At 59.6% G+C, this 25,729-nt stretch overlaps 1 protein-coding gene across 1 annotated transcript in view; it reads right to left on the bottom strand.

The window, feature by feature from the left end:
• The window catches only part of LRP5 (LDL receptor related protein 5), a 92,154-nt gene that overhangs the window by 58,867 nt on the left and 7,558 nt on the right, over positions 1 to 25,729 (bottom strand). The window contains exon 2 of the mRNA XM_037062538.1: positions 5,540 to 5,936. Coding sequence (XP_036918433.1) covers positions 5,540 to 5,936 — 397 coding nt within the window. The remainder of the gene's footprint in view (positions 1 to 5,539; positions 5,937 to 25,729) is intronic.

Below are 25,729 nucleotides of genomic sequence, written 5' to 3'. Positions count from 1 at the left end.
CTTAAAAGTATATGAAGTGAAAGAAGCCAGTCTGAAATGGCTACATACTGTGTGATTCCAACCATATGATATTCTTGGAAGAGGCAAAACCAAGGAGACAGTGAAAGGCTCAGGGGCTTCAGGGGTTCCAGGAGTCCGGGGGGCTCGGGGGCGGGGGGAGTAGGTGGAGCACAGAGGAAGTCCAGGGCAGTGAAACTACTCCGTCCGATACCACAGCGGTGGACAGGTCACCATATCTACGTTGAATCCCACAGAATCGGCATGCGTATACAGGAACTCTCTACTTCCCCTCTGTCTTTTATTTAAAATATTTTATTTATTTTTAGAGAGAGGGGAAGAGAGGCAGAACAAGAGGAACAGAACCCACAACCCAGGCATGTACCCTGACTGGGGATCGAACCGGTGACCTTTCACTTTGCAGGACAACACCCAACCCACTGAGCACACCAGGCAGGGCTACCTTCCCCTCAGTTTTGCTGCAAACCCAAAACTGCTTTGAAAAATGAAGTCTTGCCCTGGCTGGTATGGCTCAGTGGACTGAGTGTTGGCCTGCAAACCAAAGGGTCACCAGTTCGATTCCCAGTCAGGGCACATGCCTGGGCTGTGGGCCAGGTCCCCAGTGGGGTAGTGTATGAGAGGGAACCACACATTGATGTTTCTCTCCCTCTCTTCCTCTCTCTCTTTCCCCTCTCTAAAAATAGGGTAGTTTTTTTTTAATGAAGGCTATTTTTTAAACAAACCAGCACCACAGGAGGTGGGCAGTAAAACATCACGGCAGGAGCTCCCGCTGGGCTTGTGGAGCACCTGGCCCTGCTCACCCACCTGTTCGAGCTCCCAGCGAGGGGCACCTGCCCGCATGAAACCACCACCTCCTTAAAGACTTCCCCTCAAAGGCTTCCTCACTTCACATCCCACCAAGTGAACGCAGACAATATGCTGTGACACCAGGCATCCCGAGGGACAGGTTCAGATGCCACCAGCGCCCAGAGACTACCCCACTTTCCAGGCAGGGTGTCTACCCAAAGTTTCTCCACAGAGACGGGGGACAGTGCCGGGTTCCAGGAGACCCTCTCTCACCCGTGGTCCGGGGGTGGGCATGGGTCCCGGCCACCGGTAAACCCCATCGCCCTCGGCCTGAGTGGCAGCTGCAGAGACAGGCAGCTCACTCGTGCCGGGCTGAGGGGGTCAGCACAGAGCCCCAGCTGGGAAGGCAGGCATGCCCAGGAGCCAGCTGTGCGGTCCCGGAGAGGGCCTCCCCTCGGGGGTGGGGGCACAGTATAGTCCGCAGGGACACGGGAGAGCAAGCCCGACCTTGCCCTTGGGGGTCTCTGTCCAGAGCGAGAGGGAAAATCTTATACCCACAGCTGCCACCTGCCCCACAGGAGCTGTAACGGCGGGAGCTGTGGGTACCCCAGGGGCCACGCCCCCATGGGGTCATCCCAGCTTCCCAGGGGGTGTCATTTCTGAGCCGACCCCATCACCAGCTTCCTGTGATGAGCTCGAAAAAGAGAAGGGACTTCGCACAAAATGTACCTTCTCCCAGCATGGTGGCCGGCCGCCCCCGGCTGCTGTCACCAGCCCCCCCAGCCCCAGTGGGGACAGACAGGAGAGAGCACCTCCCCCAGTAACCTCTCTCACCGTCACCTTTGGGTCTGGTGAGAGCGCAATGGACACGGCGAAGCAGGCACGCCTGCGCCCGCCCGCCAGGCACATGGGAGAGCCGAGGCTCTACAAGGCTGACCTGCCTGGGGTCGCAGGCCCACTCTCTGGCGAAGGCCAGATCCTGGCCATCACATGACTCGGCCCTCGTCCAGCAGGCCCGGGTGTGGGTGCACTTTTCCCGGCAGTCCAAGGCGTACACATGGTGCCGGCCAGCTCGGCAAAGGCTCCCGCCGCCTGGCACAGAGGGCCCCCAACCCCACCCCTGCCATACCCTGCGCGACGCCTGAACAGGGCCCTGCCGCCCAGCCGGCCGCAGAGAAGGCGTCCGGAGCATAAATCTCAGAGTGACCCCCTCACAGCCCCCCATACGCTCCACTGCAGCCCACGGGACAGGCCAGCAAATGCGAAGGCTTGGGACCTCCGCGAGGAGCATAATTCAAATTCCTTCCCCTGAGTTTCATAACAGAGGCAGCTGGTTTCCTTAAATGGGGAATCGGCACACTGCCCGGTCCCAGAGACGGGCTGGCGTGGACGTGCTCCTGCCGAGTCCTGTGCTCAGCCACAGGCCGGGCCACGTTCCACGGAGGGAAATCCACTTCCGAAGGAGAGCGGTGTGGCCTGGGCTGCGCACTGAGGCTGCGGTTGTGGCTGTGTTATTTTAGGGAAGGGCCGTCCTGCACGTTGAAGAGGGGGTTGGGTTTCGGCCCCGCGCTAACTGGAGGTTAGACCTCCGTGGAGGTCTCCCCACGGAGACCCGCGCAGGCCAGGCCTCCCTTGGACGCTGCCTCCCCGAAACTGCACCAAGTCCCATCTCCGGGCTCCGATGGCCCCCTTCGCGGCGGCAGACTCTTGGTCACACGCACACTGAGGTGGACGTCTGAACTGGGAACCTTCCCACGCGATGGCAGCCCGGGCACGTAACCCCTTATCTCAGGAAGGAACCCCGGGGGACGGTGTCACAGGAGGGCACGAGGAGATGGCAGGCACTCCGACAGGACAGGGAGGAGGTACAACCGCTCCATGCCGTCTTGTGCTTGAGGCCAGGACAGAGGACAAAACTCACTGTCCCTGTTCTCAGACAGCGGTCCTGCCCCCAGGACGCAGAGACCACCTGTCGGGTCAGTATTTGGTGAGGGCAGAGGTGCTGCCCACGGCTTCCATGGTCTGGCCTGGAGTCCACCCTCCTGGGCAGCACGGTGCCCAAGGGGACAGAGCACGCAGCTCAGCCCCTCCCACCAACCACAAAGGAACCTGGGGGTAGGGGGGGCAGCTCTTTTCAACCCTGACTCATCAGACGTGTTCCTGGGGCAGAGGTGCGATCTTGGCAGATCTGGGGGAGACTTCAGAGGAAGATCAGAAAGGATTTCAAACATTTACTGAGAAAAGCCAGAGACAGACCGGCTCCCAGAGATGGCGCAGGCAAAGCCAGCCGGACAGCAGCCGGAAGACCGCGCCCCACCAGCACCGAGCCCCTCCCAAGCGACTGCCAAGAGCTCCCAGCCACAATGGCAAAGGCCACGGAAGAAACAAGAGAAATCTTCTCGTGGACGTGGAGACTGTACTTCGGGGGGTGGGGGGGCATGTTCAGTGCAGCAAAAACTGACATTTACTGAAACCGCTAACTTCTTGGTGTCTTCTGTATGACACGTGACATGGTCACCCCCACACAGATGGGGACACTGAGGCACGGAGCGGTGCCATGTCATCCTGGCTTCCTGTCTTTCTCTCCAACCTTCGTGCAAAGGGCCAGCCAGCCCAGCTGGCTCTGCCTCCGAAATCGAACCCAAACCCGGCCACGTCTCTCCTCCCTGCTCACCACCTCCCTGTTCCCAGCTGCTGCCCTCTGCTGCCAGCACCCAGCCGCCAACAGGGCACCTGCTCCCGCCCTGAAGGCCACTCTCACCCCAGTGGCCAGAGGGGTCCCTGTAAACCCGAGTCAGGCCAGGTGACTCCTCCACGGACAGCCTGGCCTGCCCCTCCGCCTGCTTTGTGTCTGTAGCCCACCCCCTCTCTCCTGCCCCACCCCACCACAGCCCCTCCACAAGGCCCAGCCCCATCTACCCCAGGGCCTTTGCACTGGCCGCCCCCTCCACCTAGAATACTCTCCCCCACGTCGCCATGTGGCTCTCGCCCTCTTCGGGTCTCTCTGCTCAAAAGTCCTAAGAGACCTTCCCGGGCTCCCGACCTCCCCAACCTGGAGCTGTGCTTCTCTCTCCTCTGGGCATATGCTCCCCTCAGACACGTGATCCATTTCCTCTTCTGCCCCCTGTGCATCATGGGACCCCCAGGCTGCTTCCCTCTGTCTCACCTGCCCCTGACAGGTGTCTCCTCTTAGCCAGAGAGATTCGGCCACACAGGACACCACCACCTGGAAGGCGGCAGGTGACCCCAGGAGTCCCAGCATCAAACCTCAGTGTGAGTGAGGTCCGAGGAGGAGAACGTCCCCAGCAACACAGAGACCATCAGGATGGTCAGCCCAGGCCCCGGGCAGCTCAGCCGGCTTGGAAGAGGGCCGGGGGCCAGAGGGCCCTGCAGGGAGGACCCCAGCCCAGGCTGCAAAGGCTGGGGCGCCCCTCTGGTGGTGGGACACCAGGTTTCTGGACCGACCTCAGCGAGCCAGCTACTGGGGCCATAAATGCCACCTCCAACCCGCGCACACACCTGCTCACAGGCACACACATATAGGTGAAGACACACTCAAACATGTACACCTACACTCGTGCACACGTGCACAGAAACCAGTCAGCCCCCCCACCAGACAGCAGAAGCAGCCGAGTGCATCCGCTAGGTGAGCACACTGATGCGAGGAGGCTGGCGGGGCCACGCGGCGCCCCTCACCCAGCCTGTTCCTGAGCTTCCACCCCTCACCCACCTCCCACCAGGTAGGCCTACAGGCAGCACAAACGGTCACAAGCGTGGGCCTCCAGGCAAGACAGAGCTGGGCTCCATCCCGGCTCCGGAGTCTGCTAACTCAGAAGACTCGGGCATGCCCCACAGACGCTCAGCCCGCCCTCACGGTCCACAGCTGCCAAGGCCCAGGCTGACCCTCCTCCGAGGGGTACGGTGACATTAAGGGAACTAACAAAGTGTTCCTACAGGGCCAGAGGCCAAAGAAACAGCTATTGTGTTTCTGTTCCATGTCCCAGAGCCGTGGACAGACAGGACGGTTGGCCGGCGGTCGCCTGGGCTGGCACAGCGCAGGTAAGAGTGTGTCATTCCCAGGCTTCAGGAGGAGGGAACAGAGGGCTGAGCAAGCAGCTCCCACTGGGAAAAGTCTGGAATGAGCCTGGCCAGTGAGGCTCAGCCATGTCCCCACAATCTCTCCACCCCAGCCTTCAACTCCGACCATGTTCTTGTCCTTCCCGCCGTTCACAGACCCCTTTGGGACCTCCCGGCCAGGCCCTGTGCCTTCCTGGGCCTTGGTGAGCTCAGACAGGGAGGCAGAGGGGCGCGGAGAGCTTCTAGGGCAGACCAGAGGAAGGGCCCCCAGCGAGCCCTACAGTGGACAAGGAGCTCTGCTTTCCCGCCCGTCGCAGTGGAGGTGGCCACCAAGGGGCACAAGGTAGGAATCCCAGCGGGGAGGGAGCCCGCACTCCTCGGGACCGTCACATGCCCAGCCGGGGTTTAACGAATCAAACCCGCAGCCAAGCACCTCTGCCACCGCAGACGTGGTCTGTTTTACAAAGAGGCACGACTACGTGACACCGACTGACGGAGAACAGTGCTCAACCCCAAATCCTGAAAGGTGGACGCATCTAGGAGCACCAGGGTTTCTCTGAAATAGCCACTTGGGCTCAAATAAATCCACGAGGGAAACCAGGACCCCACCCCACCCCTGACCCCAACCCCTCCCTGGAGGAGAGGCAGCTGGGTTTACCCGTGAGCAGGGTCCAAGGCGATGGCCCGAGGCTGGTCAAGGTCCTGCCAGAAAAGGACCTTCCGGGACGTGCCGTTGAGGTTGGCCACCTCGATGCGGTTGGTCTCCGAGTCCGTCCAGTACAGCTTCTTGCCCACCCAGTCACAGGCCAGGCCGTCGGGCGACACCAGGCCGGAGACGACCACGCTCTGCACGGCGGCCCCCGACCGGTTCAAGTAGGTCTGCTTGATGGCCTCTTCGCTCACGTCCGTCCAGTACACAGCTCCCCTGGAGAACTGAAAATCCACCGCAGCCGCATCCTCCAGGCCGCTGGCCACCACGGTGGACTCCAGCTTGACTCCCCCGGCGTCCACCAGCCGCACATCCCGGCGGTTGGCAAACAGCAGGAGCGGCGAGGCTGTGGGAACAGAAGCAATCTGTGAGGGCCACCAGCCGGGGCAGGGGCACCAGGCCCAGCCCGTGCCCCAGGCCCTCTGCTCCTTCCTGCCGCTCCCTAAGGCACTGTCAGGAAGGCGCAAGGGCAGCCGCAGCCTCACCATTCCCTGTGAACGCAGCAAATGGTGTTGTTGTGACTGAAATCACCACTGACGGCCACCACTCCTCCACCCACGTCCAGGCGACTGACCTGTCCTGCCAGACAAACCGCCTCCCACCAGGCCACGCGGCTCTTCCAGGAGCTGCAGAGACGTCACGCCCCTTCGTCAGCCTGATGCAGGGGCAGGGGACCCAAGGGCACAGCCCTGGCTGTGGTGCCCAGGCCACACAGAGCCTCAGGACTCCCTCCCAGCCCCCGGACCGCTGCCCACACGCGGCCACATTCCTGGGACAGTGGCCTCCATCTCCCACTCTGGAAGGTCACCCTCTGCTCCAACTCGGTCCACAGCTGCCGGGGCCCTTCGGAGGGAGGTCAGGCTGCCAAGGCGAGCTCCTGGCTCAAGTCCTGGCCTCTCCCCTGCAGGAAGAGGGGACACTTGAGGATTCTCAGGCAGGACCATCCGTGGGGCTCCGCCACTCCAAGGGTCACCTCCACGTCAGCTCTATGATTCTTTTTGTTTGCTTTTGTTTTTTTAAGATTTTATTTATTTATCTTTTAGAGGGGGAAGGGAAGGAGAGGAGAGAAATATCAATGTATGGTTGCTTCTTGTGAGTCCCCTGCTGGGAACTGGCCTGCAACCCAGGCATGTGCCCTGACTGGGAATCGAACCACGATCGTGTGGTTCGCAGGCCCGCGCTCAATCCACTGAGCTACACCAGCCAGGGCCGGCTCTACGATTCTTTGTGGCAGGAGGGGAACTGCAGAATCCAGGCAGCGGCTGCTACCCTGCACCCCAGCCAGGCAGCCCGGCCTCCCCCAAGGGTAGGTGGCCGCCAAAGCTCATCGGCCCCAGCAGGTACACACGGATAACAGACAGCACTCGCTGTCATGGGCTGACACGCAGTGACCTCGCCTGCCCCGTGACCGCTCAGGCTGTGGGTGACCGTATTACGCCCACTTGACAGAAGGGGAAGGTGAGGCTTTGGGAGGAGCCTGCCCAGTGAGGTTCCGGGCACCGGGGGTCTCTGCCCCTTAGAACGCTCATAGGTGCATTCGGTTCGTAAAAATGCATCACGTTTCTGAGTATCGATACCTTCATGAAAAGAGTTTAAAAAGTAAACATTTTCCCTGTTTTCCCAGCTGCTCACAAGACTCTTCCCCAACTCGGAGGGCCCTGGGGGATCCTGCACTCCAGCACAGCCCACCTGCCCATCTGAGAAAGCCCCCACCCCCACCCCGAGCCAGCACGCAGCTGCTGCTCTCTCTATAAATGCCCGCTGAGGTGTCTGCATCTCATTCTCACCCTGACCGCAGCACCCCACCTTCAAGACAGTGAGGTACTTCTGCCCTGTGAGAGGTGAGAAGGAAAAGGGCGGGCTCCCAGGAAAGGTCCCACCCCCACCCCCACCCCCACCGGAAGCTCCCGGATGGTGTGATGGCGTGGCAGTGAGATCCACAGCTGGAGGCCCAGAGGGCAGAGGATTAGGCTCAGGGTCGGGGAGGGTGTGGGACTACCTGTGGGAAGGAGGAGGGGGTGTGGGGGCAGGGGATGACTTTACAGGGAAGAGAGTTGTGTGTGGGATCCAGGGGGCACCTCACGGCCACACAGGGTGACCTGGCGCTCCCAAAGCTCGTCCCCATCACCACTGCCAGAGTGTTCCTGAGACCAAACCAGGGTGGCCAGGGATCCCACCCTGGCTGTGAGCTGCCCAGGCCTGGGCTCCCAAGGTGCCTGGCAGCAGGGCCCCCAGCTAACACCAGGGTGCCGAGCCGAAACCCCACGCTGCGGTTCTGAAGTCAAAAAGCCCTCTGAGCCCTGGCTGGTGGAGCTCAGTGGATTGAGCGCGGGCCTGTGAACCAAAAAATCGCGGTTCAATTCCCAGTCAGGGCACATGCCTGGGTTGCAGGCCAGTTCCCAGCAGGGGACTCACGAGAGGCAACCATACATTGACATTTCTCTCCTTCTCTTCCTCTCTAAAGATAAATAAACAAAATCTTTTTTAAAAAAGGCCCTCTGAGAAGCCAATCCACTCCCAGAACAGACACACGCAGGCACGCCCAAAGGGTGCTGTCACAAGGCCCAGCCCTGTGACATCTGCCCACCAGGGTGACCCAGCTCCCCCAGAGCCCCTTGCGAAAGCAGGCAAGGAGAGGGACGCCTGTTCCTCCTTCTCCTCCAAAGCAGCATCTCCGGCATCTCCGCCGGGAGCAGGCGGTGCCCCAGCTGTCCCAGGTGTGAGCCTCAACAGGTGACGGCCCACAGACAAGGGGCTGCCAGCTGCTCTCCAGGCGGGAGGGGAAGGAAGGGACGAGGGCCATGCCCCAGGGGCGAGCCGCCAGCCCCAGCTGCAGGCCAGAAACCCAGTAACCCTCTCCAGAGCAGAGTCCCAGAAGCAGACAGGGGCCAGGGCCGGGAGGGGAGGCAGGGAGCTCTTGGGAGCAGCCCCAGGCACAAAAAAATCCTCACTCTGCTCAGTTCTTTCTCCCAGAACTGGAAAGACCGCATTTCCCGGCCTCCCGCCACAACCACCCCCCCTGCAGTTTACACTTTGGGCAGTTCAGGTGCACCCTTCAAAGGCGGCTGGTGGGGGTGTTTTTCAGTTTCCTGTGCTCTTCCAAACTGAGACAGGAGGGGTGACCGGGGAGGCATGGGCCTTGGCAGGCAGGCTCTCTCCAGGAGGAGCCAGTCCTGCTTCGAAGTCAGTTAGAAACCCCCTCCCTAAGTTTTCAGAGGCGCCCCTTCGCCCTCCCGTCCCCTGGGGAGCTCCCCGCGGGGGGCCTCTGCGTGGGTGGCTGCCCGCCTTCCCCAGCAGGCACCCACAGCACCATCCCTCCCAGGCCCCTCCTCCAGGCCTGGGCCACCCTGGCTAACGTGGCCCTGTGCCCAGGAGGAGCCCCAGCCCTCCGCGCCCACAGGTGAAGAGGGGCTGGGGGCTGGAAGGACAGAGGGGTGCCGGGGCAACCAGGTGGGAGCACAGCCAAGTGGGAGGAGGAGAGCAGAGCAGCACGGAGAGATGGGGGAGGTGGGGCGGGAGAGGCAGCGGGCCGGCCGGGACCAGGACGGGGGCGGCAGTGTCGAGCCGCACGCACAGACTCCGTGTGGGCCCGCACGTCCTGTACCCCAGTGGGGGAAACGGACAAGCAGTGAGTGTGACGGGCCAGGCAAGGCTGGGACCTGGGACACTGAACAGAGCAGAGGGTCTGGGAGTGCATTTCACAGAAGACAACCATGGCGGTGTCACTGAGAGTGACATCTGGACAAAGACTTGAAGGGGGTGAGGGAGGCGCCCTGGCAGAGGGAACAGCCAAGGCAAGGTCCCCAGGTGAAGCACACGGGTGAGTGGGCAGCCGCTGGTGGGGTGGGCTCCTTTCCCAGGGACAAGCCCAGGTGCCCAAGACCCTCTCCTCTCATAGAACCCCCCCCGGCAGGTCGGAGGTCGCAGCCACATGCCCCCCAGGTAAGGGGGCTGTGGCTCTTGGAAAAGTGCCTTCCCCTGCCCAAGGTCGCTCCACCCAGGGATGATCTCTTGACTGGTGGCCTGAACTTCGGGCAGTGAGAAGGGACAATGCCACGTGAGGAAGGAGGGGAGGGGACAGTGCACATAAGGTTGAGAGCTCAAGCCACTGGCCCGGCCACCACCCAGCTCCAGGACCCACGCCGGGTCAGCCTGAAACAGACCCCTGGCAGCTGCAGATGCGAGGACAACCCTTTCCAGAAACCCCGAGGTAGCTGGTACTAAGGACTAAAATGTGTAAACCCTCTCCCTGGGGGCCAGCCCTGCAGGACGCCACCCCCGGGGACACCCGAAGGAAGGGAAAGGTCCCGGTCACAGTGTTGGCTATGGCCTATTTGTAATAAGAAAAAAACAGCAAAGTGTCCGCAGTAGCAGGGTAACTGGACCGTTCTCCGTGGACCGTTGTGTCCATTAAAGTGATGGGAAAATCACGCAGTAACATCAGAAAGTGTTAAGTCAAAACAAACATGCCGAGGGGCGTGGCTGTGAACTTGGACGTGCACCGGGACAACAGGGAGGAGACGGCGCCAGACAGGGACCCAGTCTGCAAAGGAGGCTGGATCAGGGAACAGTGACCTTGTCCTTGAATCTCTGGGCAAAGACATGTTGAATGCCGAACCTCAGGTTCCGTTCAGATCGCTACGAGGCCATCTGTATCAGGTCCACATACCACAAGGAGAGCTGACCCCACCGGCTCTCTGAGTGTGAGCCCCAGGGCCCGCTCGGGGTGACGGCGCACTGCAGGACTGGCTCAGACTCTGGCCTCTCGGACCTCAACCACCCTCTGTGAAAAGGGGTCATCGCTGCCCCTCCACACCCAAGACCGCCAGGCTTCCACGGAACAACTCACACAATAGCTCCATCCAGTCACAGCACATTGTAAGCACTCAGTAAATCCCAGCCGGGCGGTGGTGGCGGCTGTAACTGATTGAATGTTTCATTCATGCCGTCCTGAGCAAGCTCTGCTACAAATCACATCGACTCAGACTCAGGTGCCGGGGGTTCAAATCCCAGCCCAGCCGCCAACTGTGAGGTTTGGCGAGACTCTTCATCTGCACTCGGAGCCTCAGTTTCCTCATTCACAGGAAGTCGTAGCTCCTCTTAAAAGGCAGCACTGGTGGCTGTGGAAGTGGCCCCACACTCCTCTGCAAGGGACCCCCGGAGCTGCCCTGTGGTCCAACACATCCGCTCCTCAGTCTACCCACAACAGAGCCAAAAACAGGGACTCAGAAATTAACAGTGAGACATACGTGTTCGCAGCGGCACTGTTCACAAGCACCAGGAGGTGGAAACAGCCCGAATGTCCATCCGCACGAATGGTTACACCAGGTGCATTCTGTGGAATGTTACTCGGCCACGAGCAGGAAGGAGACACTGACACGCTATGACACAGATGAACCCTGAAGACATGATGCTCTGTGAGGACATCAGACACATGTTATAGTGACTGTGTGCACGTGAAACGTCCCAAACAGGCCACTCCCTAAAGACAGAGGGTAGATTCGTGGTTGCCAAGGGCTGGGGCAGGGGCAATGAAGAATGGCGGGTTTTGAGGTGATGGAAACGTTCTGGAATTAGAAGGAGGTGTATGTACTAAATGCCACTAAATTGTTCACTTTAGAATGCTAGTTTTAGCCCTGGCTGCTGTAGCTCAGTGGATTGAGAACTGGCCTGTGAAGTGAAGGGTCCCCGGTTCGATTCCCAGGCAGGGCACATGCCTGGGTTGAGGGGCAGGTCCCCAGTAGGGGGAGTACATGTCAACTGATTGCTGTATCTTCTTGCACATCGATATTTCCTTCTCTTTCTCCCTCCCTTCCCCTCTCTAAAAGAAAATAAATAAAATAAAATAAACTGTTTAAAGCTGCTGACTTATGTTACACAAATTTCACCTCAATAATTTTTATTTATTTTTAGAGAGAGGGAAAGGGAAGGAGAAAGAGTGGGAGAGAAACAACAATGTGTGGTTGCCTCTCATGTGTCCCCTACTAGGGTCCTGGCCTGCAACCCAGGCATGTGCCCCGACTGGGAATCAAACCTCGATCCTTTGCTTCACAGGCCCATGCTCAATCCACTGAGCCACACCAGCCAGGGCCTTCAATAATTGTTTTAAAAGCACCACTGGCTTGGCCGGTGCAGCTCAGTTGGCTGGAGCATCATCCTGTCAACAGAAAGGTCGCAGGTTCGATTCCCAGTCAGAGCGCCTATCTAGGTTGCAGGTTCTTTCCCTGGTCAGAGCGTGTACGAGAGGCAACCACTCGATGTTTCTCTCCCTCTCTCTCTCCCTTCCCTTCTCTCTAAAAATCAGTAAGCACGTCCTTAGGTGAGGGTGAGGAAAATAAAATAAAAATAAGTAAGTAAGAGCACCATTGTGCCCTGAGCTCATGGAATCCCCCGTGATGTTCCCCCTCCGTCCTGGCTTCCCGGTCTGGTTCACTGAATCAGTGTCCATGACCCTGGACTTACACACCCCACAGAGCCCTGCGAGTTCTCTGCACCTCCCTGTCAGGGGAGCGGGAGTAGATCTGGGGTGGGCATACCTCGCCAAGACTCTCCCCTAATGGGTGTCGGTAAAAGGCCACACTCCCCCTTCTGCCCCAGGTTCCAGGCCCCGTGATCGACTTCCGGTCCCCGCCACAGTGGAATCGGGAGTCTGAGAGTCCCAGTGCCAACAATCCCATTTTAATCCATGTAAGTGTATCCAGTTTTTATATATAGAATTCATACCAGATGCCAGGGCTCCCACTCCGACAGCCTGTATTTCACAGTGCTCGCATGGTTACCCCAAACACAGCCCAGCTCAAGGTAACCCAACCCTCGGCCGCTGCACCCGAACCAGCCGCATTTTAAGTACATGCCTTATTGACATTCACCAAGCGTGACGCTGCTCGCTGGAGCAGGCTGCGGCCTGGATGCAAACTATGGATTCATCAGTCGGGAACGGTCCTTTGTCCTGTGCCAGCCCTATGGGGAAGGCCAAGAAATGGCAGACAGCGTGGGGCCATGTTCAAGGAGCCTGGAGTTTCGTTGGCCAGGACACACGTGGCACGCAGGCGCACACATGTGTGCACACGCAGTTAACGACTTAAGCAAGAAGAGGTGGATGAGTGCCGTGGACAGGCGGTGCCTGGAGGCGAATGAGCTGTCAGGTGGACCTGGCAGTCTTCTGGGAGGAAGAGGAGCTGGCTATGGGTGGCCCTGGCAGGCTTCCTGGAAGAGGGGAGACTGGAGACTTGAAAGATGAACAAGACTGAGCAAATGCTGAGCACGCCCTGGCCTGACACCAAGATGCAGCGACGCACTCGAGCTAATTAATTCCACTCCCAGTGCTCATGAACAACTTCCCCGACGCCCAACAGCTGAGTGCCTTCTAGCTCAGGTTTCTCAGACTGGTTACTCTCCCACCCACCCCGAGCACTGTCTCATACCCCCATCCCCAGGGGCAAGAGCTCCCTCGCACCCTCTGCCTGGGGCCGCTCCCATCGGCCACCTGTCCAGCCCCACGCCAGCACCTGGGGCCTGGGTGCCACAGGTTTGTGATCTACCCACCGCCCGCCCAGCCGGCCCCTCCCAATCACCCCTTCGGGCCGTCCTAGGTTTGCCACCACCCCAGCACACTTTACACCCAAATTCTGCAAAATCACTGTGGCAATTTTTAGGACATTTAACATTTTTACAATGTAGAAAAGCAACAATGTCCAAGCTTAGCTGGGGGGAGGGGGGCCCAGAGAGACACAATGAGGCTTCACTGTGTGAAAGCGCTGGGGATCGTATGGAATCCATAGATCAATTTGAGGGACGGTGACCCTCAGAGACACTGTCTTTCTACCCATGAACATTCATTTACATCTTCTTTAGTGTCTGTAAAATTTTATTATTTTTTGCATCCAATCTTGCACATTATTACTTACATACAATTCTAGGTACTTTAAATAAAGTTCAAATAATCATTTCTTTTTTTTGTAAAGTAATTATCATTCTCTTTCTTTTTAAATTTTATTTATTTATCTTTAGAGGGGAAGGGACGAAGAGGGGGAGAGAAATCTCAATGTATGGTTGCCTCTCATGTGTCCCCTGCTGAGAACTGGCCTGCAATCCAGGCATGTGCCCTGACTAGGAATCGAACCGCGATTGTTTGGTTCACAGGCCTTCGCTCAATCCACCGAACTACACCAGCCAGGGCAAATCATCATTTCTTAAAAATTAGTATGACTATCAAGGAGAGACACTGAAAAATTCCCATGAGTCTTATAAAACATGACACCTCAAAAGATACTTAGGATGGGGTGGGGACATGCTTAGGGCGACTTGGAAGCGGCCCCTCCCCCCCGCCACTGTCCCCAGGCAGGAAGTCCTATTTCCCCTCTGAGTGGAAGTGTGTGCGTGAAAAAGCACTGATCTGGCTGAAGTGGAAGGGACCACGGAGAGATCTGTGCGTGTGAAGTAGATGCGGGGCTCACCAAGAGGTCCAGTCCCTCCACTTGGAGTGCGGTACGAGAGCCGTGCACTGGACTGCCCGGAACAAATCTCAGAGATCTTAAAAGCGCTGGAAACGTCATCACAACGTCATCAGAAAATCATGCCCAGGCCCCTCGCGGAACCTGCTCACTGAAGGTGGGAGACGCATCGTGCACCTACACGCACTCTCCTGTGAGCAGCTCCTTGGAGCCAGGGATCCCACATTCCTGTCACGCAGCTCTCAGAGGCCCTCGGCCCCTGGGCTGCTCTCTCCCGGGGCAGGGACAGCCACCTGAGCCCTCGCGCCACCAGGACAACCACACGATTGCAGCAACAGAATGCCATTCGAGCCTGGGGCTGTCCCCCAGCTCAGACGGCTCCCCTGGGGCCACAACTGCACAGTCGTCCACACAGTCGAAAGGGGAGGCTGGACGTTTACGACAACAATAAAACCCTGGGTTTCCTTTAACAGAACAGATGTCCTGCCTTTTACAGAGAGCTCAGCACTCAACGTGCAGACCGGAAGGGGCTGAGCCCAGTGGGGTCCTCGATAACATCTCCAAAGGCCAGGAATGACTTCGCACCTCCTGCCTCCACCTGGGCTCAGCTGTCACAGCCCTCGTAAAACTCCCTCACCCACCTGTGCCCTCCTCAGGACCCGCTAAGCCAGGGAACACTCCCAAATTCTTCTTCTGGTCTTCCCAGCATGACCTCAGCCCCCCAGGCTCCCCTACATGGATCCCACCAAATCTCCCCCAGACCCTAATCTCCCCAGGTCCAAGCTGTTGGCGGTCCCCACCCCCACAAAACCCTCTGTGGTCACAACACCTGGCCCAGCGAAACCCCGGGAACTCCATGAGCCCCCCACCCCGCCTGCTCCACTCCGTCCACACACCTGCCCCAGGACTCTCAGCAGCCCCGACTCCCGCGGCAGCTCAGAGCCCTCTTCCTCCAGGCGCAGCCACCCTGCTCCTGTGGTCCCCCAGCCCTCCATCCTGGTCTCTAATCCTGACACACACACAGGCTCACACGCACTCACATGGGCACACGTGGCCCTGTAGGAAGGTGGCAATTAACCCTGAGGCCCAGGCAGGTTTCCAGAGCAGGGACCACATTGCAAAGGTCAGGAAAGCAGGCAGGCAGGAAGCGGCCAAGGTCAGGGTGGAGGGTGGAGCAGGAAAGAAGAAATCAGCTGCAAAAGATGAAAAGAAAAGGAGGTGGCTTGTTTCCTACACCTCAGAGCACAAAGGACAGGACATCGCCTCCCCGCCCCTTCACACCAGCACCGGCGGCAGGACGTCCTGTGTGCCAGGGACAGGCCTGGACCTCTGCTCTACGAAAAGCCTGGGGCGGCGGCTCTGGAAGGGGCTGGGAAGCAAGCAAAGGCCCAGGACACTGGGTGCCTGCCCGAGGGACCCCCAAGTATGAGCCAAGGCAGCCCCCAACAATCACGCAGAAGGTCCCAACCCTGGCTCCAGCGACCTGGGCCCCTTCCAAGAGGGACAGTGTGGAGTGGCTAATTCCCCCCCAGCAGAGGGACACCCCCCGCCCAGGGGATGCCCCTCAGACGGTCGAGTCCCCCACCTTGCAGGTCTTGGCCACCGGCTCCCAGGCCCCACGCATGCCCCGGGAGGATGGGCAGCGGAAGAAGCCAGCACCTGCCTCGGGCCTGCTGAGGGCCGAACACCCTCTGACTGCCCTGTGCATCCTCATACCCCACGGGGGAGGCCGGTTCCTAAGCAGATGGAGGTTCCGAAGCTCTGACAGGCAGCTCACCGAGGCCACGCAGCCGCACAGAGGCACGGGGCGGGTGCACAGCCCCATCCTAAACGGGCCTCCTCCTCCACACCTCTCACAATGCCATGTGCCGCCCTCCAGACTCCAGACTCTGAGCCTGTTTGAGGGGGGAAATCCCAAAAGCAACCATGTGAAAGCAGACAAATCCCCCCAAATCTCTTCCCAGGAGGGGCTGGGGAGGGTGCCGACCTTAGACCCAGACACAATGCGGGGGGGAGGGCACCCCCTCCCGCGGGTGATAACTGTGAAGAGGCCGTACCAAAGCCAGAGGCACAGGGAAGGCACAACCCAGCTCACACACCAGTCACACCCGACCCCTCCCCGACCAGAAAGGGTGCCTGGACAGAGGGGCACACAGCCTGGGGCATAACTGCCACCTTCCAGGTCCTGAGGGGTCGCAGCAAGGACGCTCAATTCGCTTCCTAAACCCCAGGGTTTCCCAAAGGTGTCTGATAACAAACCCCTTTTCAGTTTGGATGGAAAGGACATGTTTGAAACACACCCAGCCTGGAGGCCCCTCAAGGTGGGAAACACAGAGGTCAAGTTGAATGAGGCTGTCAGCAGAGCCCTGACGAGGACCCCCGGGGACGACTGCCAGCTCGGTCCCCCGGGGCTGCTCCTCTTTTTCACAGACAAGACTGAGGTCCCCAAGGCCGGGGGCTGTCCGGGGCCACATGCCAGCATCCATTCTCCCCACACCATGTGGCTACCTTCCGGCCCCCAGCTAGTAGGCACCTGCCTTGAGGAAGGGGCCTGTCCCTCTGGCCCCAGGGAGACTGTGTGTGACTGTCTCCAAGACATGGGTCCCCATGGATGAGGAAGCAGCCTGCCCGCCCACACAGCACAGGACCAAAGGGCCCGGGGCCTCGGGGTCCCAGAGCCCCAGAGCCCCAGAGCTAGTTCGCAGTGTCGTCTGACATCTGGTCCGATGCAGACAGGGGCGGGGGGAGCCGGCCCACGCCAGGGCCAGTTACCAGAGCCTTCGCCAAACTCCCGCCCCTGAACGGCGGGGAAGTCGGCTGGTCACGGAACACTGCTCAGTGGAGACTTTCCTGTGAGGGAAAGTGCTTCTCCCTGACAGCCGTTTCCTCTGCTAAGTGCGTTTTAATTGGGCAAATATATATATTTCACCACGGTGGCCAGGCAGGTGCTGACAGGGAGGAGGGGGTGCGGAAGCAGAGGCCCAGGGGCCTGAGCGGGAAGGGAACGGCGGCCAGGGGTCACCAGGGGGCACCTCCGTCCCTCCAGCTCACACAGGCACATGTGCGCGCACACATTCACTCTGAAAACCCTCAATTAGCAACCGTGGAATGTTCCCCACTCAGGGACACCTAGGACAAGCTTTTAGGGAATATGACATTTGATTTATGTCTGCAAATGTGCGTTTCCTCTAATTAGAAGGTTTAGGGCAGAGCAGGGAAAAATATGTATTTCAGAGTCCCAGTTGGGCTGGCCAGAAACCAGCCTGTTACTAACATTCTTATTTTTGACAAAATATAGCATTCTGATTACATACCATTTCGGTTCAATGGCTCCCGGCCTGCCAGGCTCCCGGAAGCGGCCCAAGGCCATGGCAAAGCCTGAGAGAAGCGGTCCTGGGATCCAGAGGGACTTGGGGCTCCGTGAGGGGGTGTGGGGGTGGGGCTGACTCTGCGGGTCCATCCTGGTGGAAAGCAGGTCAGGAGCTTCCCCCCAGAACCCCCGAGGCTCCAGGGAAACAGGCCTTAGGGCCATGCAGCAGGCGGGCCAACCAAGGGGGCCGGACCTGATGGCACCGCCCCCTTGGACCTCGTTTCCGCACGTGTCCAATGAGGGGGCTGAGGTCCATGCCCAGCAGCGCGCTCCTTTAAATGCACCCGGGACTCACTGGCCAGCTTCCTCCGGAAACGAAGGACAACACCATGTAATCCACAGAGCGATGCAGAGGCAGGCACCAGGGCCTTGGCCTGCCCTGAGCCAGTTCCCTGGGCTCCCCGTGGCCTCAGTTTCCTCATCTCTATAATGGGGCAGTGGTGGCACCGGCCTCCAGAGCCAATAAGAGACCCTCCCTTAGAACCTGCCTGATCCCCTGTAAATGTGCGATCTCCCTTTTTATCCATTAGGTCAAGATGTTTGTGTTTCAGGGGTTCTAAGGCAGGATGCATTAATTAAAAAATAAGGATTCCATCAAACGCACACCCTGAACAAAGCAACTCCACAGAGGACGGCCCCAGTGCAGACCAGGTAACCACGCTGCCCTGAGTGGAAGGGGGTCTGCCAGCCGTCCTGGCAAACCAGCCAGGTTGGCACTCCTGAGGGCCCTGTGCGTGTGCACATCTGTGTGTTCCTGTGTGTGCACATGTGTGCTTCACAGCTCTCCCAAGAAGTACATGCACACTTGGTCTCAAGAAAGCAGTGCCAGACCGAGAAGCTGGGGGACCTGAGGCCGCGCTGGACTCTGGGACACCCCCTCAGTCCCACCTGGTGTGGCCTGGAGACCTGTCCATGGGAAAGGGACCAGTGTCAGATGCCAAAGAGACCAAAAGGAGGGGAAAGGGCCAGATCCAGCACCAAGCCCCAGGGTCCACGCACGCCACCCAGACACAAACCTTTCGCTGGAGGCCGCACAGCCAACACTAGGACCCAGAACAAAGGCACAGCCGCGGGACCTCCGGGCCGCCACCCTGCGTGTTCCCCCCACAGACCCGCAGACCGCCAAACCCCAGCCATCCGAGGGCCCTCTTGCCGGCGGGCAGAGAGCGGGGGTTTCCACCAAGCGGGCGGGAGGAGCCCTCCCCGGCCCACTGGCGGCTCCCGCGTCCGCACAGAGGCCTCATTGTTCTGTCTGCGGAGGAAACCGGAGCGCGGAGCTCGCCGTGCACTTGGAACTGGCAGAGAAGAACATCTGGGAAAGGAAACACATTTCAGAAACAAACACACCTTTGTACCAGCTTTTATTTTCTGTAAGTGCTGCTCAAAAATCATAATAACGAAGACGTGCCAAATTCGCCGTCAAGCTTTAAAATCTCCTTTTTATGGGCAAAACGGGGAGGCTCTGCTTGCAAACGGCCTCCTGTTCCTGAAAAACAAGCAGCTGCCCGGTGCTGGGGTGCACGGGCCAACAAAAGACCTCGGGACGAGCCTGTCCGGCGACACAGACAGGACTCAGCAGACACAACTCCGACCTCCCGGCTGTGGTTTGCTTGCGGCCTCCTGCCCCCGGCCCTCCCTCGGGCAATGGCGTTCTTCCAGGAGCCGACGCTTCTCGGGCCGGAGCACCCATGCAGGTTTGGGGGCTGCCTGAAAAGCGCAGCAGCCGGGACCCAGGTTGAGCGGGTCAGACGATCGTAAGAAGGAGGAGACGCCCATAACTGGGGGCCCGGGGGGCCCTGGGGGAGCTCTCCCACGGTGCTGGAGAACCCGCCAATAGGTCGAGGAAAGGAGACAGAATTCCCCAGAGAGAAACCCAGACAAGCCCTGGTGATACGTCCCAATCTCCGCCAGGGAGCACCCTTTTATTCCCTTTTTAAATTTATTAATTTGAGAGAGAAAGAGAAACATCAGTTTGCTGCTCCACTTATTCATGCACGTTCATTGGTTGATTCCTGTAAGTGCCCCGACCAGGGATTGAACCTCGGTGTGTCCCGGGACAACACTCCAACTGAGTGACCCGGCCGGGGCCTGGAGCACCCTCTCTGCCCCTTGTACCTGATGCCACTCAGTCCTCAAGGAGGTGGTACGACTGTCGCTCCACTTTACAGACCGGGAGACCGGGGCACCAGGGGCCCAGTGATCAGATTCTTTCTGCACTACTCAAAAGGCATCCGTTTTGCCTGGTGCAGCAACTGATCTCCGCGCAGGAGGGCGGAACACGGAGCAGGATCAGACAGCGAACACGTCCCCTCTGCGCTGGGGTACCCCTCCCACATGCCCAGAAGGAGGCATGTCTAGGCCCCTCGGGACTGTGGCCTCTCACCACCTGACCACGTCTCCTGTCCAGGCACTCAGGAGGAAGAGACGCACAGAGCCACCCCACGCCTCGGAGGGAGAGCCAGGCCAGGCTGGCAGGTCAACGGGCCCCCGGGGGCTCATCTCAGAGACACCCAGCCCCACCTGCCACATGAGCTGGAAGCATAACCACCAGGCGTGACACCGGGTGAGGTCCAGGTCCTCCTCAGACTCAGGGTCCCCATCTGTAGGACGAGGGCGTGGACATACCCAGCACGAAAGTCACCCAGCAACCCAGGAGACGAGACTCCACTCTCCCCGGGGGAGGTCCCTCATGAGGACCACGTGGGTGCCTGGGGATCGAAGCGTGGAGCTGCGTGTCCCCTACATGATCTGCAGGCCTCCTCCAGAGCGAGGGCCTGCTTCCACGGGCTCACTCTGCAACCCACATCCCCGCCCTGAGCCTCCACCTGACCGACCCTCCAGACCCAATACTTAGCGAGGTTCCCAGGGTCTTCAGAGCTGGTGCCGGCTGTCCCGGCTGAGTGCTGTCCCAGATGGGTCCCACCTGCCCACGCTCCTCCTGTTCCCAGGGGCCTCATCCCGGGCCGGGCGCACAGGAGCAAGTCGCCACACCTGCTAGAGGCTTAAGTTACTCCCGCACCAGAGGCAACAACAGGAAGTAGAAAAGCCGTGCCTGTCCAGCCCGGAGCAGGCAGGCCCCACCTGGGCTCCTGGCCAGAGGGCAGCCGCAGGGCGGGGTCCAGGAGCAGAGACTGCAACCTGCACACAGAAAAGGGGGTGGCAGGCTGTGCCCCCCCACATCACAGCCACAGCCTGGGACCCAGCCTGGCAAGCAGCCGCTCTCCGTTCGAGTACCTGCTGGGCACAGAGCCCGGTCGGCAGTGGAGGGGACAGGCACTGAGCAGCCAAGGCATGCCCAGGCTCCCGCCCCTGCCTTCAGGGGAGAAGCTGACCAGGTGGGAAGGGGAAGGCCAGGTGGGCAAGCTGCCAGATCTGGGGGGACTGGAGAGAAGAGGCCCGGCCCTGTGAGCCGGCCAGGCTGGCCCGTTAGCAGACCGTCAGAAGCAAGGCAGCAGGAACAGAAGACAAGCTCCCCAGTAACGTCCTCCACAGAGGGAGAGGCAGGGGGTGTGCTGGCGACACCAACTAAAAGACAGATGGCCTGAGGACGCAGGGGCAAAGCAGGAACGCCCACTGCCCTCAGCAGCCCAAGGAGAAGCGCCCTCGGCCACCTGCGCCGGCTCCCCCAGTCGCAGGGCGCGGGAGCCCCTCTCCCTGGCCTCCACCAGGCAAGAAGCGGGTTCGATCCTGGAGCTGTGCGGCTCCCTGTGGCAATCACAACTGATGCACCTTCATCTGGCACCTGGACTTGGACCCTCGCGGCTGAGCTAAGATGGTCTCCACCAGGATGCTCTTCGGCTGAGCTGAGCCTGATTCCGGAGCCCCAGGGGCTCTCTCTCCCAGAGAACAATTAGGATTGCCATAATACTCCTAATAGCTAATAATTATTGAGTGCTCATGGGTGGCCCATACTAGGCCCTTCACAGCCTTGCCTGTCTCATCCTCAGGCATGTCTCTGGGGGACACTGTGACGACACCCCAACAGGTGAGGAAGCTGAGGGCCAGAGGGGTTAACGCGCCTGCCCGCAGCCGCAAAGCTGAGTAGAGCCAGAAACTCGAGCCAGGCCACAACAGGTGGAGGGGCCCGGGGGTTCCGGGCCCAGGAGCTGGGCGGGCAGCCCCAGGCCCCGCTGGGATTCCTCTGGCCGCCCCTCAGCTGTCACAGCAACGGGGCGGGGAGCCGGGGGCCTGGCAGGGAAGTCTCGCACGGGGTGCCCGAGACAGTATCTCCAGAGGGCGGCACTGGGCGTGGCTGCCGGAGGGAAGCACACACCATTCCACGTGCGCCCCGCGGGGTGGGCTTCTGCGTGTCCACTGGGACCCAGCTGGCCTGAGGGTCTACAGACGGGCGAGAACGGACCAAGGCCCACCTGTCCTCTTCACCTACACACAACAGGAGTGGCACTTTACCACGTGTCGCTGTCCCTTGAGGATCTCCCTGCTTCCCTACCGAACATCCCCACCACATCCTGCGATCCCAGCCCTCGGAAGAGACCTTAAGCCCGGGGATGGTTAAAATCTGACTAGAGATCACCTGCCCAGCGACCCTGGAAGACTCCACCCAGGTCGGGCGGGTCCCTAATGCGATCCTTTAGGAACAGGGGTCCCCCCTCAGTCACATTCCATCCTGACACAGTGCAGCTCCAGGAAGGCCTTGGTACGGGGACAGGAAGCTACGGGAGCTGGCCCAGGCAGGGAGGCAGGGAGGCAGGGGCCAGTGGGAGGAGCGCCGGCCCCGTGGACAGCTTGGAGCAGGCCTTTCGGAACCCTCGCAGATGGAGCGAGGGCCTGCCTGAAGCCCTGAGCCTCCTAGAGGCCAGCCCTGCCCGAGGCCTGGAGCAGACCCTCTTCGCCCTCCAAATCAGCTGCTCCCACCTGGGCCCAGGCCCAAGGGACCGCGAGGCGTGCTGGCTCCCAGAGGCACTTTCAGTGCTGAACTCGGGTGGAAACTGCGGGGTGAGGGCCTCATGGAAACCCTGCAACAGAACTCCAACCAGCTCTGCGTGGCGACCGTGCGCGTCTGGGATCAATAAGCAGGAAAGGTTATTACTTAAACGCACTTTCCTGGAAAGGAGAATGTCTTTCAAACAGAGGAAACATTTTTTAAAAACTAGAAGGGGGAGCCCGAGAAAGGGAAACTGCTCTCCGTCCTGCTCTTGCTTCGAGCAGCCTCCTGCAAGGCCCTCCACTCACTGTGCAAGTGCCCCCTGACCAAGGCGAGAGGACTGCGTGAAAACGCACCCGCCGCCGACTGTCCACCGGCTCCGCTGTGCATTGTCTGGGGGACACAGGCGGGGGTCACCAGGGCCCGCCCTGTCTCCAAGTCTCCCTGCGGACATGGTGCCCTGTATCCATCCGCCCAGCAGGTTGGGGGCCAGGGCACAGGGTGACATGCTTTGGGGCTGCTCTGTTCACAGACACTAAGCCCACTTTTTTTAGTCCTCACCCGAAAATACATTCAATGATTTTAGAGAGAAAGGAAGGGGAGGTGAGGAAGGAGAGGGGGAAAGGGGGGAAAGAGAGGGGGGGGGAGGGAGGAAGGAAGGAAAAGAAAAGAAAAGGAAGAGAAAGAAGCATCAATCAGCTGCTTGTTGTACACGCCCTGACAAGGGATCGAGTCCAGCCAGGGCTAGTCCAGGCTCCATCAGTTCTGCGGGGGGAGGCAGTACCGTGGCCACAACCAGGGCCACCAAGATGACCCAGGACCATGCCCCTCTCTGGGCGGAGGGCGCACGAACAGGTCCCCTGTACAGGGGCTGCTCCCCAGCAGGGTTAGAGAGCTGGCACGTTGGCCCTCGTGAGCTGACCTTCTCCCTGGCCCGTGGGGGAGGCAAACTCTGTGTAAACGCAGGTGACACCACGAAGGCCAGGGCAGACTGCACCCCGCCCCCCAACACCCCCACAGCAGTCAGCAGTCCCCGGGTCCTGCCCAAGCTGAGCGCGGCAGCAGAGAGTCAAGCAAGAAAGAGGCTGCAGGGGCCTCGGCAGGCGTGACGAGCATCGTGAGGAGGGGGCTGGGGCAGGGGGGCCCACAGTGGCCGGGGGCAGGCACTGCCACTGCCTGCTCACCCACAATACAGCTCGGGCCCCCCAGAGTCAACGGGCACTAAGGGAACTCACTCGGAGACCTGGGCAGCGACAACTTGGAGGGAACATACATCAGACGCTCGGGGGGGGGGGGGGTGCCGTTGAAGGGGCAATGCTCTCTCAGGACTTAAATTCCTGAAAGCGCATTCAAAATAACCCTTATTTAGTCCTGGCTGGTGTGGCTCAGTGGATTGGGCACGGGCCTGTGAACCAAAGGGTCGCTGGTTCGATTCTCAGTCAGGGCACATGCCTGGGTTGCAGGCCAGATGCTCAGTGTGGGCCACATGGGAGGCAAGCGCACACTGATGTTTCTCTCCCACTCTTTCTCCCTCCCTTCTCCTCTAAAAATAAATTTAAAAAATCTTTTTAAAAAACTGCCCTTCTCCAGACCCCCACTCTGTGGCTATTAACTCAAAGCACCAAAACCTTTTGTTATAGTACGAAAATTTGTTGCCCCACTATTTCTGCTCTTGTGCGCGAGACTGAAAATATCCATATGAAGTTTTTTTAAAACATGAGAAAAGGACGAGCAAAGGACACAAGCCCCGCCGTGACATCACGGAGGACCTGGGCTGCGGAGGTGACTTTCCAGTCGAGTGCGTTTGGGATGAGCTGCATTTCCCTGGAGCGAGCCTTCTTCAGGTCCCTGCTCGGGAACAGAGGCTCCTCCCAGGGACAGGGGACCACTCTTGGCCTCGTGCATTAGGACAGGGGCTCTATGGCCTAGGAAACAGCTGGAGTGGAATTCGGGGTGGGGGCAGGAGCTCAGGACACAGGAGATTTAGGGGCCAAAGGAAGGAAGGATGGGTAAGATTTACCCCCCAAAAGAGGAAGCCCCGGCAATCCTCGAGACGGCTACTAAGTGTCCACTCCACAGCAGAGACCGCGCCAGAGGTGGAAGGACAAGGACAAAGCCCCTGTCCCCAAGGCCCTCTCAGGCTAACTGTCCTATGGAAGGTTCCAGACTCCAAGATAGATCTGCCTAGAGCAACGCAACGGGGAGCACAAGAGTTCCAATTCCGGACGCTGAGAAACTAGTGTCATTTTCTGAGAAATGGAAGGAAACAAACTCGTTTCAGGAAACTCGATCTCATTAGGGTGTTAGATACATGGGCAGGGGAAGGTTCTAGAAAGCAAAGGGTCCAAGCAGAAGCTGATATCCACTCCAAGGCCGTCTCCCACGGTAAGCACCGGAAGCAGACCAGGAGGGCTCTGAGCCTGGGGCCTGGTTGGGGGAGAGGGAGCGTGGCTGGCCTGCCAGTGATGGGCCCGTGTCCCGTCCAGGAGGCAGAGGACCGTCTCTGCACCCCGGGCCTGAAAGAAGGAATTGGGGGGGCCAGGATGACGCCCCCTCGCGCAGTCTCCTTTAAGGAAGCAGGTTTGCATGGGGGGGTGGGGGGAGTCTGCAGAGACGGCCTGGCAGGAAGGACGTGCGCCCGGGCTCCCATCACCTGGCCCTGCCACTCCTTCCAGGGTGAGCCCAGCGGAGGGAAGGGTCTGTGGGCACCTGGGCAGCTGGGCTGAGACTCTCCGGCCAGGCCACTCGTTCGGGTGGTTTTCAATGCCCCACTGAGCAATTTCCTGAGAGTTCTGCTAGGCAGCTGCCACCTCCCGTCTAGGCTCATGGAGGGGTGCAGCCTGGGGAAGAAATGAAAGTGGGATGAACTAGAGGAGGGGGCAGCGATTTACCCGGTAATTATGTGCCTTTGGGTAACACTGGGATTCATTACACTGGCGCTTGTTTCGGGCAACCCAGTGCAGACGGGGCACCTCCCATCCCCTCCGGGCGCTGCCAGAGACCCCACACGGGAAGCTGCGCCCCGTCAAGGCCGAGGATGAATCTGTGTCCGTGGCCAGGGACCCGCGTGCTTGTTGGACAGCACTTCTAACGTCCAGCCCTCGGACACCTGTTGAATGTCACCCTTTACTGTCCCCAGATCAAAAGATCAAAGGATGGAACCCGATAGGCTGGCTCTGAAGTTTATCGCAGAAGGAGTAAACGTACAAGAAGAGTCAACACAAGTTGGTTTTTCTTTTTTTGAAAGAACAATGAGGGGGGAATTGCACAATCTGATATTACACTCTGACGCTACACAGATTAAAAAACTTGGCATGGTGCCTCAGAAAGACACCCACAGGTCAGAGGAGAACAGAAGGTTCCAGAACCAACGACCAAGCATCTGTGGACGTGGCGCATGAAAGAGGGACATTCCAAACGAACAGGGACCA

Source organism: Sturnira hondurensis, unplaced genomic scaffold (genome assembly GCF_014824575.4).
Source record: "Sturnira hondurensis isolate 20B ecotype Veracruz unplaced genomic scaffold, ASM1482457v3 Scaffold0014099, whole genome shotgun sequence".
Lineage (NCBI taxonomy): Eukaryota > Metazoa > Chordata > Mammalia > Chiroptera > Phyllostomidae > Sturnira > Sturnira hondurensis.
This window is presented reverse-complemented; position numbering and strand designations above follow the sequence as displayed.